A 15,217-nucleotide genomic window follows, 5' to 3' on the forward strand; every position below is an offset into this window, starting at 1 on the left:
AATACAGGAGTAGGGAGGGAGTTAAAACCTCTTGAAGCTAGGGGGCAGTATTTTTATGTTTGGAAAAATAACGTTCCCAAAGTAAACTGCCTATTTCTCAGGCCCAGATTCTAGAATATGCATATAATTGGCAGATTAGGATAGAAAACACTCTAAAGTTTCCAAAACTGTCAAAATATTGTCTGTGAGTATAACATAACTGATTTTGCAGGCGAAAACCTGAGGAAATCCAACCAGGAAGTGCCTCTTATTTTGAAAAATCCCTGTTCCATTGCCTGCCTTTCCTCCATTTAAAGGGATATCAACCAGATTCCTTTTCCTATGGCTCCCACAGGGTGTGAACAGTCTTTAGACATAGTTTCAAGCTTTTATTCTGAAAAAAGAGTGAGATTTATCACATCGCGTCAGTAGACTGCCAGATGTCCTTCGATTAGTTTATACGCGCGACAATGGTAGCTCGACATTTTCTTTCTCTCTTGTATTGAATAGTTTACCATCCGGTTGAAATATTATCGATTATTTATGTTACAAACAACCTGAGGATTGATTATAAAAAACGTTTGACATGTTTCTACGAACTTTACGGATACTATTTGGAATTTTCGTCTGCCCGTCATGTCCTGCACGAGCCTGTGGATTACTCAACAAAACGCGCCAACCAAATGGAGGTTTTTGGATATAAAAATAATCTTTATCGAACAAAACAAACATTTATTGTGTAACTGGTAGTCTCGTGAGTGCAAACATCTGAAGATCATCAAAGGTAAGCGATTCATTTTATTGCTTTTCTGACTTTCATGACCAAGCTACTTTGCTGCTAGCTGTTTGTAATGTTTTGTCTACTGATCAATGTCCTCACACAAACGCTTGGTTTGCTTTCGCTGTAAAGCTTCTTTTCAAAATCTGACACGACAGGTGGATTAACGACAAGCTAAGATGAGTTTTGGTATATTGCACTTGTGATCTCATGAAATTAAATATTTTTAGTAATTGAATTTGAATTTGGCGCTCTGCAAATCAGCGGATGTTGACGAAAATGATCCCACTAAAGGGATCTGTGCGCCAAGAGAGGGGTGCTTGACAGATCATATGACTCACCCCCTTTGCTCCTCACAGACTCTAAGAGAGCTTACGCAATGCTCCACCATCCTCACAAATCTATTTCAGGAGGAGTAGAGTGCGAATGAAAGAGCGAGAAATACGTTGGATTGTCTTTCTAACAAAGCCGGGGATAAGGAGGAGCATGCATCAATGGGAAAACAGCTGCATATCTCTCCCTCTTTAACCCACTCAGCAGTGGGCACAAAGCCTCACTGTGTCAACAGACCCTGTAGTGAGAACATAGCGTCCTGTCCTTTAGCCCTGGCCCCGGTCCAGCCAGGACAGGCACAGAGATAATGGCTATTAAATGCCCTGTTATGAAACCTGAACGTAAAATAATTCCAATGGATTTAGGTTTCACCACCATAGCTGGGACATCTTGTAAATTGCTTCTACTGCTGTGGATTGCTTCAAAAGTCCTTCAAGTATACTTTTTTTGATAACACTCAAAGTTGTTGAGCTGGTTGCAATATCTGTTTCTGCTTCACAGTGACAAACTGGCAAGCCGCTTTGTTATGAGTTTGAAACGAGTTAGCAGACACTCGAGTCCAATGTTAATGTACCCAGGTCTTAAATCAGCCTTCCTTGAGTTAACTTTGGAAATCATTCATCCACACGTTTAAGAACAACATGTGCAATTACTTCTCAATTAAAGTAAAAAGTCACACCATCTTGGTTGATTTCCAGGAAAGGATTTAATTTTGCTTCGCATTTTAACTAATGACAATAACCAGTTGTGGGCTCATTTAAACGGTCTATTTCACCTTCCATTCATGCATTCCTGTTGATTTAAGTGTGGACGAATGCTAATGTTTTAGGCACCAGCTGTGAGTTGAGAGAATACTTAATTAAAGAAGGGAATTGCTAAATATTCTGATTGTTTTCAAGTTTTAAAAAGAAAGGAACTTTTTAACTTAGAGATGGGAGACAGGAAGACAGACACAAAGAATGACAGACAGATGTACGGACATACAGAAACCAGACAGACAGACAGGACATTGAGCTTTTGAGAAAATCCATACATACTGTATGTTATTACTTTTCCTTCCTTTTCACATTTCTCCAAAACAGAACACAGGGGATGGCATCAATATATCGACCCCCCCCCTTCTCCTCCTTCTCCATTTATCACATATCAGCCCAGTTTGTTTGACATATAAATCGATACAGTTGGAAATTCTTGTATCCTTGTATCCTTGATCATATTTTGATTCCATTTTTACTTTTGGCTTTGTACGTTGAACATCCAGTCCATGAAATTACTAATGTATACTGTAGGCTCAATTATTTCTATCATTAGATGCCGAGGGCCGGGGTTTTGATTTATAACAGCTGTGAGGCATTCAGACTCCCGTTATATCTTCTCTGTATGTGTGCAACCATTCTGGACTTCAATCTGCTGAACTTCAATCCCTCTGACTGCCTAACTGTACATGCTTTGCCCTGTTAACTTTGCTTTTATTCACTTCTCCTGGTTTGCTCTGACAGCATCATATATCATTTCACTCTGTTACTGATGGTCGATTTGGGCTCGGAATAGGGAGTGAAATTAGACTCCTTTTAAGAGAATATTGAAGAACCTCTTTGGAAAGAAATTGCCTTTCAAAATGTTCCTCACAGGACATAACTTTTTATGTGAATGAAATGGATGGATCTAAGTAAGGTGAAAATGGACATCACCAAAGCCTTGGCGATGTACTCAAGTTTTTGTCTATCTGAAGAGGGCCACGGGTCTTGAAAGGAAAGGAGGTAAAGCTCTCCAAAACGCAGTATTAATGGGCATAAAGAGGGATTGGAGAGAAGGAGATTAAACAGTTCGGAATAGATTTTCTCACCTATTTTCTCCGTTCAATACTCTGTCTTATTTAGTCAGTGACAAAGACAGCAGATGGAAGAGATTCTCTCTGTAATGCACAATGAATCAACAATGAAAACAATAGAAGAAATAGGATTCCTTCCTTGATTTGATTCAGTATTTATCAATGCCGTCTTCAAAGGATAAATACTGTATTTTAAAGCTCCTCCGTTCGTTTTTAAAAAGGCCATAAGCCGAAACATATTGGTTCTACTTTTAACAATTAAAGAAGCCTTTTTATTTAATTCCATTGTTTTCTAAAAGTTGCTGAATATCCTCTGTACCTCAGTTTGCTCCTCTATTCATGCAGCTTGGTTGGAAAGGCTGGTAGCGGCAGTGATCCCTTCCGTTTATGGGTGTTTTTGTGCGATAACGCTCTAGCAAACCCCTGGTGTCCGACAACAGAGTTGTGGGCCATTTTCCCTCAGACTGCCTTTATGGTTTAAGAAGAGTCACATTTCCTTGTGTCAGGTCATCATAGCATGGCCAGAGATTAAAACGTCAAACTGTGATTTTATCACTCTTGGTGCTCTGCCTTGGCTTTCAGGCCTGCTGTGGGGAAGATTGCTAGTGTGGTCGGTGGCTGGCTGTGGATCAGATCTACATAGATTGTTTTCATACATGGCGGCTGGTCACTAAGTATGGCTCACTGGTCCACATCTCAGCTCTCTATCTCTGGGTGTATGTGTTCCTCTAGCTGGGTGAGAGCTGCGTCCGCCATCCACAGCAGACGGCTCATTAAGCTCAGGGCTCAGGCCTTTACGCTTGAGGTGAAATTGCATGATTGCGTTTTTCTCTCCCCCTTGTAGATAACACGATAAGCCTCGCTGGCAACATATGTCTTGCAGACAAGGATCATTTCACGTGTAATGATAATTTCCCGTGGGTGTAATATAGCAGTGTCTTCGGTGGCTTTTGTTGACATGAGGGGATCGACCAACATTCCGTATCGCTCTCAGCGACATGGATAAATAGATTTTATCTATGTCATTTCAAATGATTTAATTCTGATTATGACTAGCGTTCTCAGTTTCTTACATAGGGGAAATATGGCATACATATTATATGGAACATGTTTTATTACTTTTCGATCAACGACAAAGAGAATTGTTTACATTTGTCACATTCACCTCATTTAATTCACATCACTTTTGTAGCACTTGATCAAAATAGGTCATAGTATAACTTTACGAATGATATCATCTTAAATAGTTCTTTCCACAATGTTGGCCCTGAAGTCTGTAATTTGTCACTTCTTGTGGCGTAAATGTTCATGATATTATCTACAGGCAATGTCCGTAATCCACAAGATAGAAAATGTCATGTTTGATGTATAATGTAAGTTCCTCTTGAGCCACATTATGTCCCTAAAGTCTCCCAAGTCCTCAGGATAAAAGGAGACAAAGTCAATTCTAAAGAAATTACCATGAACTTTCACAGAAAACCTGCACATTATTAAATCAAAACAGAGAACCATACATAGCATCAACATTTCATTCTGAGAGAAATCAAAACTCACATATCAAATAGTTACATGTTCTTAAATGTGCACATTGTTGACATATTTTATGCCTTTGGGCTATGATATTAACAGTATTCACCATCTTCTTTATCCAAGCAATATTTTACAGGACGAAAAACCGTCACACAGTATCAACTTCAATGTAGAAACATCAGATACAGTGAGCCACTGTCAACTAAGGCATCAGTCAAATTCTGTCAGGTTGTCCCCTGTATTGTTCATCCATTTTGACAACCTCACCTTCTGCCAGCACTTAGATCCAGGAAATCCCCTTTGGGTCACTCTCACATCCAGCAACCGAGGAGTTTTGTGAAAGATCATTTAATTCAGGTCTCATGGTCGACATTCTAGAAATCAGGTCTCAGATTGAACCTTAAAGATAATTGTTCTCCTATCTCAATGAATAGTTTGTCAAAGAGGTTCCAGATCTCAGAACTCAGGTCTCATGCTCGACAGCAGAAAAGTTTGTGAAAGACATTTCGGAACTCTGCGTTGAAGGCAGTGTAGATGATGGGGTTGACAGCACTGTTGACGTAGCCCAGCCACGTTACCACGGAGATCAGAGTGGGGCTGATTTTGCAGGACACGCACAGCACGTTGGTCACATGTACCACAAAGAAAGGCGTCCAACAGGCTAGGAACACACCTGGTATAGGTGAGAGGGGAGGAGGGGGAGGGGAGGAGGAGAAGAAGAGGGAGGGGAAAGGTGACGCAGTCAGTCTCTTCAATAAATCAATACATGGCAAGGGATACATAACTACAGTATATTACTATAACCTGAGATGGTAAACGTCAATGTGATATGACATTGAGGAAAAGCTGTCTTTGACAGGCAGACTGTAGCTCACTGCATATAGAGTTACTGGTTTTGTATTATCTGATTGTGGGTGTGTAGAATAAATGCATGTGTCATGAAAAAGTGTTTGCACAGATCATGTGAACCATGGTAGAAGATGGCAATTGAGTGGCTGTTTCCAAGGAGATAGCATCCTCTATTTGTACTGCAGGCTGCATTATCATGATGTATGATGCCTCACAGACACTTACACCATGTGTTAACTCTATATTTGGTCGCTAGCTAATTAGCCGGTAATACTTTATCACCTTTCCGGCAAACGTGCCATGATAACGTTGTCACACTGAGTAAAGTTAGTCAGCTCTGCCTGTACACATGGCCTGCGCCAGTTATGGCGTGAACGACTCTCAGAGTAGATGTACGTAGATGTACGTAGACAATGGGTGTGCGTACGTCATATTTTCCTTTCGTTCACTCAGCACGCGCCAACACACACCTGTGCACGCACTCACACATATGGTATGATACAGCTTAGATCCACAACACATAGACTACGGACTCTTTTTCTCTCTGCTTTGTCCGTTCAGACACAGCGGGAGTTGGTTTGTCAGTGGATGCGGTCCTGCATTAGTAAGCAAACAGGCCCAGCATTGTGGGAAGAGACTATGCTGTGGAGGATGCCATTATTCATTCCTCTGTTGTCACAACAGCACTAGCATAACGCTCGACACATCATGCTAAATCCGTGGAGCATCAACACCGTCTAACACCACCGTCTCCCCTCGTTGCATTTTGACAGTCTGTGTTTTCACATGTTGAATACATAGCCACGGAGTGTGAGCCTTTTTCTCACATGATCAAAATGTTAGCCCCTTCTCAGCATGCAGCCTCTTTCAAGCATTCAGGGTTTGTTATATTGATGCCGTCCCCTGCGGTCTCAGATTGCAAAAATCCGATCCTTGTTTTGTGTTGCTGTAAAGCTATGTTATTATGTAACGCTGAACAAAAACCATTGATTTCAAACATCCTCTTCTTGACCCTTGTCTGGCAGTAGAGTATTTACTCTTCTCTCAGGAGAGGCAGGCGTAATGCCTTTAGTTTGGGTGGGAACTGCCCGGAAGGTGGCGACAGTTAAGTCGTAGTGTTCCTCATTTCTGCATCTCGACGTCGTAAAACCTAGGTGCGGCGCTTTCACCTGTTACCACTGCAGGTGTTGTCCACTCTTTTAGGTGATCGAGCTTGGTGAGCACTGTTTCTCCTGGCGGTATCAACTGTCATGGTCTAGCCCGATGACGTTGGTTGTAGTAGAAGGCTTGTTTCCTCTTTTCTGCTGTATCCTTTAGCCCGGTGTGGTTTTTGTTGAGCCACTTAGGTTGCAGGTTTCTCACCAAGGTTGGGAGCGTCGTTCAGATTTTTCTACCCATGAGGAACTCTGCTGGGCTCATTCCCGTTGTTGTGCATGGGGTTGACCTGTAGCACATGAGAGCAATCAGTGGGTCTTTCTGCTTCAGAATCCTCTTTGCGGTCTGCACTGCCCTTTCTGTGTGACCTTTACCCTGAGCGTTGTGAGCGCTGGAAGTAATGTGCTTAACGTCAAGCTTCTCTGCCATTTCTTGGAACTCGGAACTAGAGAATTGAGGCCCATTTTCACTAACGACCTCATCTGCAATCCCATACCTTGCAAAGGTTCCTTTCAGCTTAAGGGCAACCTGTGTGCTTGTGGTTGTAGGCATGTGTCACAGCTGTCGTAAGAACGGGACCAAGGCGCAGCGGATGTTGAGTTCCACATATTTAATACAAAGAGAAACTTAAACAAAACAAAAATGATCAAATAAACGAACAACTAAACGTGACTACGTGGTGCACATGCACAAACACAAAACAATATCCCACAAACACAGGTGGGAGAAATATCTACTTAAATATGATCCCCAATTAGAGACAGCGATTACCAGCTGCCTCTAATTGGGAATCATACAAAACACCAACAGTGAAAATATAAACTAGAACACAACATAGAAATTATAAACTAGACTAGCCCCTTGTCACGCCCTGACCTACTACACCATAGAGAAACAAGGGCTCTCTATGGTCAGGGCGTGACAGCATGTGTAGTATTTCTATGAATCTTAAATAGTAGTCAGATATAATCAAATAGTTTTGTTTGTTATGCACGCATAGATCCAGATCAATTCTTTTCCATGGCCTGCCAGGGAGCGGTGTTGAGATTAGTGGCTCCTTTTGCAGGGCCAAGACTGACATTGCCTTTTTCTTCTCTGAGATCCCCGACCACGATACTGAGGCATTGGCCCTCTCTCTGCATTTAGTCAGACCTTGATGTCCGTCGTGTATTCTATCAAGAATGTCTGCCCTCTGTGTCTGTGGTACTAGTATGCGGTTCCCCCTTGTGACCATACCATTGTACTCTGAATGTTCACTCTTCACTGGGAAAAACTCTCTGTGACTGGGGTTTTACTCACATGTTCTGGCCAGCCTGACCTGTACTTGATCACTGTCTGTAGTTTATCATCTGCTGCGGTGGCAACTCTGCTCTCCATTTTTGGCTTTGTAGTAGGTATGTTGTTGATTATGGCTGCAATGTAACACTCCATGTATGTGTGTGTGTGTCTGTTTCCTTTTCTGTGAGTATCAACAGACTCCTTGAAAGAGTGTCCGTCCACGACCATAGTTTTTCCTGGCGCGTACTCCGCTGTGGTTTTGAACCTCATCAGCCGCATGAGTAGTGGCACCGTAAAGGCACATTATCCAAGTCTTTGCTGTTCATTAGTGGGACCACGGGCTTGTGGTCTGTCACTAGCTTGAAGTCCTCCAGGCCATACAGAAATTTCTCAAACTTCTCACAAGCCCAAACACTCGCCAGATGCTCCTTTTCGATCTGCACGTATCAAATAAAATGTTATCGGTCACATACACATGGTTAGAAGATGTTAATGCGAGTGTAGCGAAATGCTTGTGCATAGTTTCCTAAGAATGCGAAGCGACCATCTCTGTCGGCGCCATCTCTGATTATCTGGTTTCTGCCTCCATGATCCACCAGGAGCAGTACACCACAGGCTTCCATTCCTCACCATGGAGCTGTAGTAGTACACCGTCAAGCCCAACGCTGCTTGCGTCTGCTGAGACTGCGATGGCTCTGTTGCTGTCATAGAACGTCAGGACTAGGGAAGTCGTCAGAAGTTCTTTGAGGCGCTGGGACACTGCCTGGTGTGGGTGATCCCATGTCCATGGCGTCTTTGACCTCAGGAGCTCATGTAGTGGTTGACCCACTGTGGAAAGGTTGGGGATATACTTCCCTAGGTAGTTAACCATCCCAATAACTGCCAGATGGCCCCCACTTTCTCTGAATCAGGCCTGATTGGGTCAATGAGGTGTCCCAGGAAGCGTAGCTGTGTTTGCCTGAGGACACGCTTTTATTTGTTCAACTTTAGTCTGGTTGACTCAATCTCTTTTTAGTCACTCGTCGTGCTCCTCCATGGTATTTGCATATACCAAAATGTCATCCATAAAACGGTGACTCCCTCAAGGCCTTGCAATGTCTACATCATTTCTGGAGGGCTCGAGATCCCAAATAGCAAACGGCGGAAACAGTACCTGCCAAAAGGTGTAATAAAGGTTGTCAACTTTCTGCTGTCACAGTGTAGAAGTATTTGCCAAAACCCACTTGCTGCATCCCTTTGTTGAGAATACTTTGGCTCTGCTCAGCTTTGCGAGTATCTCATCCGAGGTGTGTAGGATAAACCGTTCTTTTCACTATCTTTTCAACTCTTCATTATTCTTTTTCAAACCCACACATGTTCGCACTTTTCCATTTTTCTTCAGGACAGGCACCATGGGTGCACACCAATCTGTTGGCTGCGTCACCTTCTCCATGATGTCATTTTACTCCATCCTGCACAGCTCCTCTTTCACCTTCTGCGTGCGTGGTATTGGGATGCTGCGCGCTGTGTGTTCTCTTTCAGTTGTATTTTGTGTGACACATTCTTTCTCAAAGTCCTGGTTTCTGACACTTGTTGCATGTCCACTTGAAAGCTCGTTGATAAAAACAGGCATGTTCGTGAATAACATTCCGTTTGGGAAAACAGTATTCATTATATTTCCTCACGACAATATCAAAGTCTGCTTCCTCATCATCTGATGCAAAGGTGAACGATTTGAAAATGTTCTCTGCCTCGCTGCCCATGGCGTGAGGGAACTGACCTGCACATCACCATCTTCCTGATCCAACTTGGTCACGGTTCTGAATCTCATATAAAGTTGTTTCCAATCCATCCATTCCATCAGAGGAGTACCTTTCTAGGTAAGTTGTTTTAATGCCCGTCTCACCAGAACACCTCAAGAGAACTGACGCACTGCCTTACGTACTGCTTTATGACATCCCGTAACACTGTTGTGTAGACTACGACATCATCTACACACAATAGCCCATAATGACAAAGTGAGAACATGTTTTTCAGACATTTTAGCAAATTTATTGAAAATTAAATACAGAAAAGTTCAGAAGGGTTTGTGTATATATTATGAAAACATTTTGTGGCGTTTTTTTGTTTGTTTTGGACTTTGGTAAGGTTTATTTTTTATTTTTCGGCACACATTTTTTTCTTGAGGCCAGCCGATAGTCTTTGTTGTCTTAATTTCGAGCACTTTTTTAGATGTAAAATTGCACGACTAAGATCTCTTCGGCAAAAACTTTGAAATAAATGACAGATTTCTTGACTTATTTAGAATTTTGAAAAACATGACATTATGGGGTATTGTGTGTAGGCCAGTGACCAAAAACCTACATTTAATCAATTTTAAATTCAGGCTGTAACACAACAAACTGTGGAAAAGGGTGTGAATACTTTCTGAAGGCACTGTATTTGCTCTGAATTAAGATTAAACGATGCCTGTAGAAATAATGGGGTGTCATTTATGACATGATTCTTTTGGTTATTGAACTACAGTAAGTGAATTGATTTACACCGGGTAACAGAATTGTGGTAATGGAATTTCGTCATAGGTCCCTGATTTGTACTAAAATAGATGCATAATTCTGGATATGAATGTCATTCTCTTTATGGTGATGTTTCCTAAATAGGTACACAAAAGTATAAATATGAAATATCCTCCTTTGCATATTTGGGTTTTATTCTACACACTGGCTATTATTTGAATGACCTCTGCCCCCAAACAAGACCAATTTTGGTAGTCCGGACCGGACCAAATCTAAACCAATGTTTCACACGTTTGGACATCAGCACAGTAGAGCTCAGTAGAGTACAATAGAGTACAGAACAGTAGAGTTTAGTACTGTAGAGTTCAGTACAGAGCAGTAGAGTACAGTAGTGTACAGTAGAGTATAGTTCAGTAGAGTATGGTAAAGTGCAGTAGAGTACAGTACAGTACAATACAGTACATTATAGTGTACTAAACTCTAGTGTGCTCTACTGTGTACTGAACTACACTCTACTTTTCTTTACTGTACTGTACTGTCCTGTGCGGTCCAAACTATTATGTGACTACTATGATTTCCCATTGTAGCCAATTCATTTGCAGAAATTCCTGACAGATTTTTCTGAATTTTCCGTTACGGATTTGGTACTCATAGCTTTCATTTTACACCCAATTTGACATTCTCCTATGAACTTCACATGTTGGTACTCATGGCTCCTTTTACATGGAAATGACCGCATTCATCTTAAGATAAATAAGTGAGACAACCACATATCACAGTCGTAGGTAGTACATTTTCCCACGATACAGAAATGATCAGCAAAGTCACTGCTAGCTGGAAAATACTATTTCTTTTTTTATGGGGGGGAGGGGAATAAGACAGAGATATCTTATTTAAGATACTCATTGAAGAGGTAGATTTTCAGGTGTTTTCGGGAAGATAGGCAGGGACTCTTCAGTCCTAGCTTCAGGGGAAAGCTCATTCCACCATTGAGGTGGAAGGACAGAGAAGAGCTTTGACTGGGATGAGCGGGTTGGGATTTAGGGTTTGAGCATAGCCTGAGTGTAGGGAGGGGAAATTCCCATTGCTGCTCCATAGGCAAGCATCATGGTCTTGTAGTGGATGCAAGTGGAGTGTGCGGAGGACTGGGTGACATGGGAGAATTTCAGAAGGTTGAACACCAGGCGTGCTGCGGCGTTCCAGATAAGTTGCAGGGGTTTGATGACACAAGCGGGGAGCTCTGCCAACAGCGAGTTGCATTAGTCCAGACGGGAGGTGACAAGTGCCTGGATTAGGACCTGCACCGCTTCCTGTGTGAGGTAGGGTCGTACTCTACAGATGTTAAAGGGCAAGAACCTGGAGGAGCGAGTCACTGCTTTGATATTTGCAGAGGAAGACATGGTGTTGTCCAGGGTCACGCCAAGGTTCTTTGCACTCTGGGAGGGGGTCACTGTGAAGTTGTCAACTGTGACGGAGAGGTCTTGGAGTGGGCAGGCCTTCCCCGGGATTTAGAATAGTTCAGTCTTGTCGGGGTTGAGCTTGAGGTGGTGGGCCGATATCCAAGCTGAGATATCTGCCAGGCACACAGAGATGCGTGTCACCACCTAGGTGTCAGAAGAAGGGAAGGAGAAAAGTAGTTGAGTGTCATCTGCATAGCAATGATAGGAGAAACCATGTGAGGATATGATGGAGCTGAGTGACTTGGTATATAGAGAGAAGAGGGCCTAGAACCGAGCTCTGGGGGACACCATTAGTGAGAGCATGTGGTGCAGACACAGATCCTCTCCACGTCACCTGGTAGGAGCGGCCTGCCAGATAAGATGCAATCCAAAAGTGTGCAGAGCCTGAGATGCCCAGCACTGAGAGGGTGGAAAGGAAGATCTGATGGTTCACTGTGTCCAAGGCATTGGATAGATCTAGGAGGATGAGGACAGAGTAGAGAGTCAACTTTGCCAGTGCGGAGAGCCTTCGTGACACAGAGGAGAGCGGTCTCTGTTGAGAGACCCGTCTTGAAGTCTGACTGGTTAGGGTCAAGAAGATTGTTCTGAAAGAGATAATGAGAGTGTTGTTCAGAGACTGCACGCTCAAGTGTTTTGGAAAGACAAGTGACTCTGGCCATTTTGGAGTAAGAGGGGACGCAGCCAGTGGTCAGGGATGAGTTGATGAGGGAAGTTAGGAATGAGATGGTCTGGAGAAGGGAGGAGGGGATGGGGTCAGGTGGGCAGGTTATTGAGCGGCCAGACGTCACTAGAATTTCATCTGTAGAGAGAGGGGCGAAAGAGGTCAAGGTGTAGGGTAGTTCTGTGTGAGTCGTACCAGTGGACTCAATAGGCTGACTGAATGAGGAGTGGATATTGTCTACCTTCTTTTCATAGTGGTTGACAATGTCTTCCGCAGAGAGGGGGGGGATTAAGGAGGGAGGAGGTGGCAAAGAGTTTCCTAAGGTTAAAGGCAGAAACCTGAAATCTGGGGTGATAGAAAGTGGTGTTAGCAGTGGCTGCATAGGAAGAGAAGGTAGAGAGGATGGAGTTAAATGATGATAGAAGTTTAATTTTAGTTTAGTTTAACTTTCCTCCATTTTTGCTCACCTGACATACTCAGCCACCGAGCAGAAGGATAGGGCTAGCCGACCGGGAGGAAAGGGGACAGTGAGTGTCATACGATACAGAAAGGGAGGAGAGTACGTAAAGTAGATGGCCCTAGCTAGCAAAAGACAATACTAGACAACAACAAATGAAGACAAAAAGGATTCTTCTCACTCCTGGAGAGAGTAGGAGTCCTCTAGCTATAGATTGAAACACACTGAACTGGATATACTGTATACTCAGAAAAGAGGTGAAACCACTCCCCCTCCAGGCACTGATTACCAAAACAGCAACAATCACAAACTGCCCTGCACTTTAATCCTAGTTGATGTGTCAACAATCAGCTGCAGGTTATGAGGTTATGTATTCTGCTCACAGTGGGGGAACCCCTCATTTCCATGCCCCTCCATGTTTATGTAATTAATACTTTTTAAGGTCACCGCAACCCACTGTTTTCTTACCCCAACGATGCTAAATGTCCTTTGTTGACATGATTTGTGTAAATATTAGACCTTGGAAGACACATGCATGTACACACGCGAAGAAGAAGCACCACCACGCATGCACGTATCCACACACACACACACACACACACACACACACACACACACACACACACACACACACACACACACACACACACACACACACACACACACACACACACACACACACACACACACACACACACACACACACACACACACACACACACACACACAAAAACACACATGTACACATACCTACCAACTACAACAGGAAGGACCTTCATGGCTTTGCGCTCCCTCCCACTCACTCTGCTACTCTTGCTGTTGCGGCGCCCCCTCTTGGTGGCCTTAGCGTGGGCCAGCCCATTCTCCTTCCGGCTCTTCCCCTGCCTAGGCGGCTTCTCCGTGGGTTCTGCGTCCGAAATGCTTTCTATCTGGGTAGTCATGGGGTCGCTCTCTGCCATGCCAGCCCCCACAACATCCTGCTGCTTGTCCTCCACCCCCGGGGTCGCTGTGGGCGACGCCATCGATACGGTCGACGGTGACATTGGGCTGAGCCCTGAGGGCATGAGGTACACCACCTTCTCCTTGGCCCCCGCCCTGACCCCTGCGTTCTCCCTCTGCAGGGCGGAGCTGAGGCGCAGGGACAGTCCCCGTTTTCCTCCCCTCGTCAGCTGGGAGCGCCTCCTGCCTGAGCTCCAGCGTCTCAACCCCCGGAACATCCAGTAGTACAGGAAGAGCATGACTGGGCAAGGCACAAAGAAGGAGCACACTGAGGAGTAGACCACGAAGCTGTCGTTCTCCAGCTTGCACACGGTGGGGTCGCGGCCTGGCACCTGGTTGAGGCCGAAGATGACAGGACTGGCGACGCCCAGGGAGAGAACCCAGGTGGCCGTAATGAGGACCAGCTGCCGCAGGCTGAACTGGTTCCTGTTGTACTTCAGGGGCACCACCACCGCTATGTACCTACAGGGACACACACATCACAGGGGATAAAATACATTTAAAATACATGGAGCACACCTGTTGTACTTCAGGGGCACTGCTGCCACCATGGCTATGTACAGTTAAAGTCGGAAGTTTACATACACTTAGGTTGGAGTCATTAAAACTCAATTTTCAAATATTCTTGTTGACAAACTATAGTTTTGGCAAGTCGGTTAGGACATCTACTTTGTGCATGACACAAGTAATTTTTCCAACAATTGTTTACAGACAGATTATTTCACTTATAATTCACTGTATCACAATTCCAGTGGGCCAGAAGTTTACATACACTAAGTTGACTGTGCCTTTAAACAGCTTGGAAATTCCAGAAAATCATGTCATGGCTTTAGAAGCTTCTGATAGGCCAATTGACATCATTTCAGTCAATTGGAGGTGTACCTGTGGATGTATTTCAAGGCCTACCTTCAAACTCAGTGCCTCTTTGCTTGACATCATGGGAAAATCAACAGAAATCAGCCAAGACCTTAGAAAAAAATGTGTAGACCTCCACAAGTCTGGTTCATCATTGGGAGCAATTTCCAAACGCCTGAAGGTACCACGTTAATCTGTACAAACAATAGTATGCAAGTATAAACACCATGGGACCACGCAGCCGTCATACCGCTCAGGATGGAGATGCGTTCTGTCTCCTAGAGATGAACGTACTTTGGTGCGAAAAGTGCAAATCAATCCCAGAACAACAGCAAAGGACCTTGTGAAGATGCTTGAGGAAACAGGTACAAAAGTATCTATATCCACAGTAAAACGAGTCCTATATCGACATAACCTGAAAGGCCGCTCAGCAAGGAAGAAGCCACGGCTCCAAAACCGCCATAAAAAAGCCAGACTACGGTTTGCAACTGCACATGGGGACAAAGATCGTACTTTTTGGAGAAATGTCCTCTGGTATGATGAAACATAAATAGAAC

At 43.8% G+C, this 15,217-nt stretch overlaps 1 protein-coding gene across 3 annotated transcripts in view; it reads right to left on the minus strand.

The window, feature by feature from the left end:
- Positions 1–4,017: 4,017 nt before the first annotated feature.
- LOC139534142 (D(4) dopamine receptor-like) overlaps positions 4,018–15,217 on the minus strand; it is a 28,108-nt gene continuing 16,908 nt past the window's right edge. For 2 of the 3 annotated variants that reach the window (XM_071332964.1, XM_071332963.1), the window contains 2 exons: positions 13,557–14,267; positions 4,018–5,124 (listed from right to left, as the gene is read on the minus strand). In XM_071332964.1, coding sequence (XP_071189065.1) covers positions 4,908–5,124; positions 13,557–14,267 — 928 coding nt within the window. In that variant the 3' untranslated portion in view covers positions 4,018–4,907. The remainder of the gene's footprint in view (positions 5,125–13,556; positions 14,268–15,217) is intronic. The other variant, XM_071332965.1, reaches the window with a different exon arrangement.

The sequence above is a fragment of the Salvelinus alpinus genome, chromosome 11, assembly GCF_045679555.1.
Source record: "Salvelinus alpinus chromosome 11, SLU_Salpinus.1, whole genome shotgun sequence".
Taxonomy (NCBI): domain Eukaryota; kingdom Metazoa; phylum Chordata; class Actinopteri; order Salmoniformes; family Salmonidae; genus Salvelinus; species Salvelinus alpinus.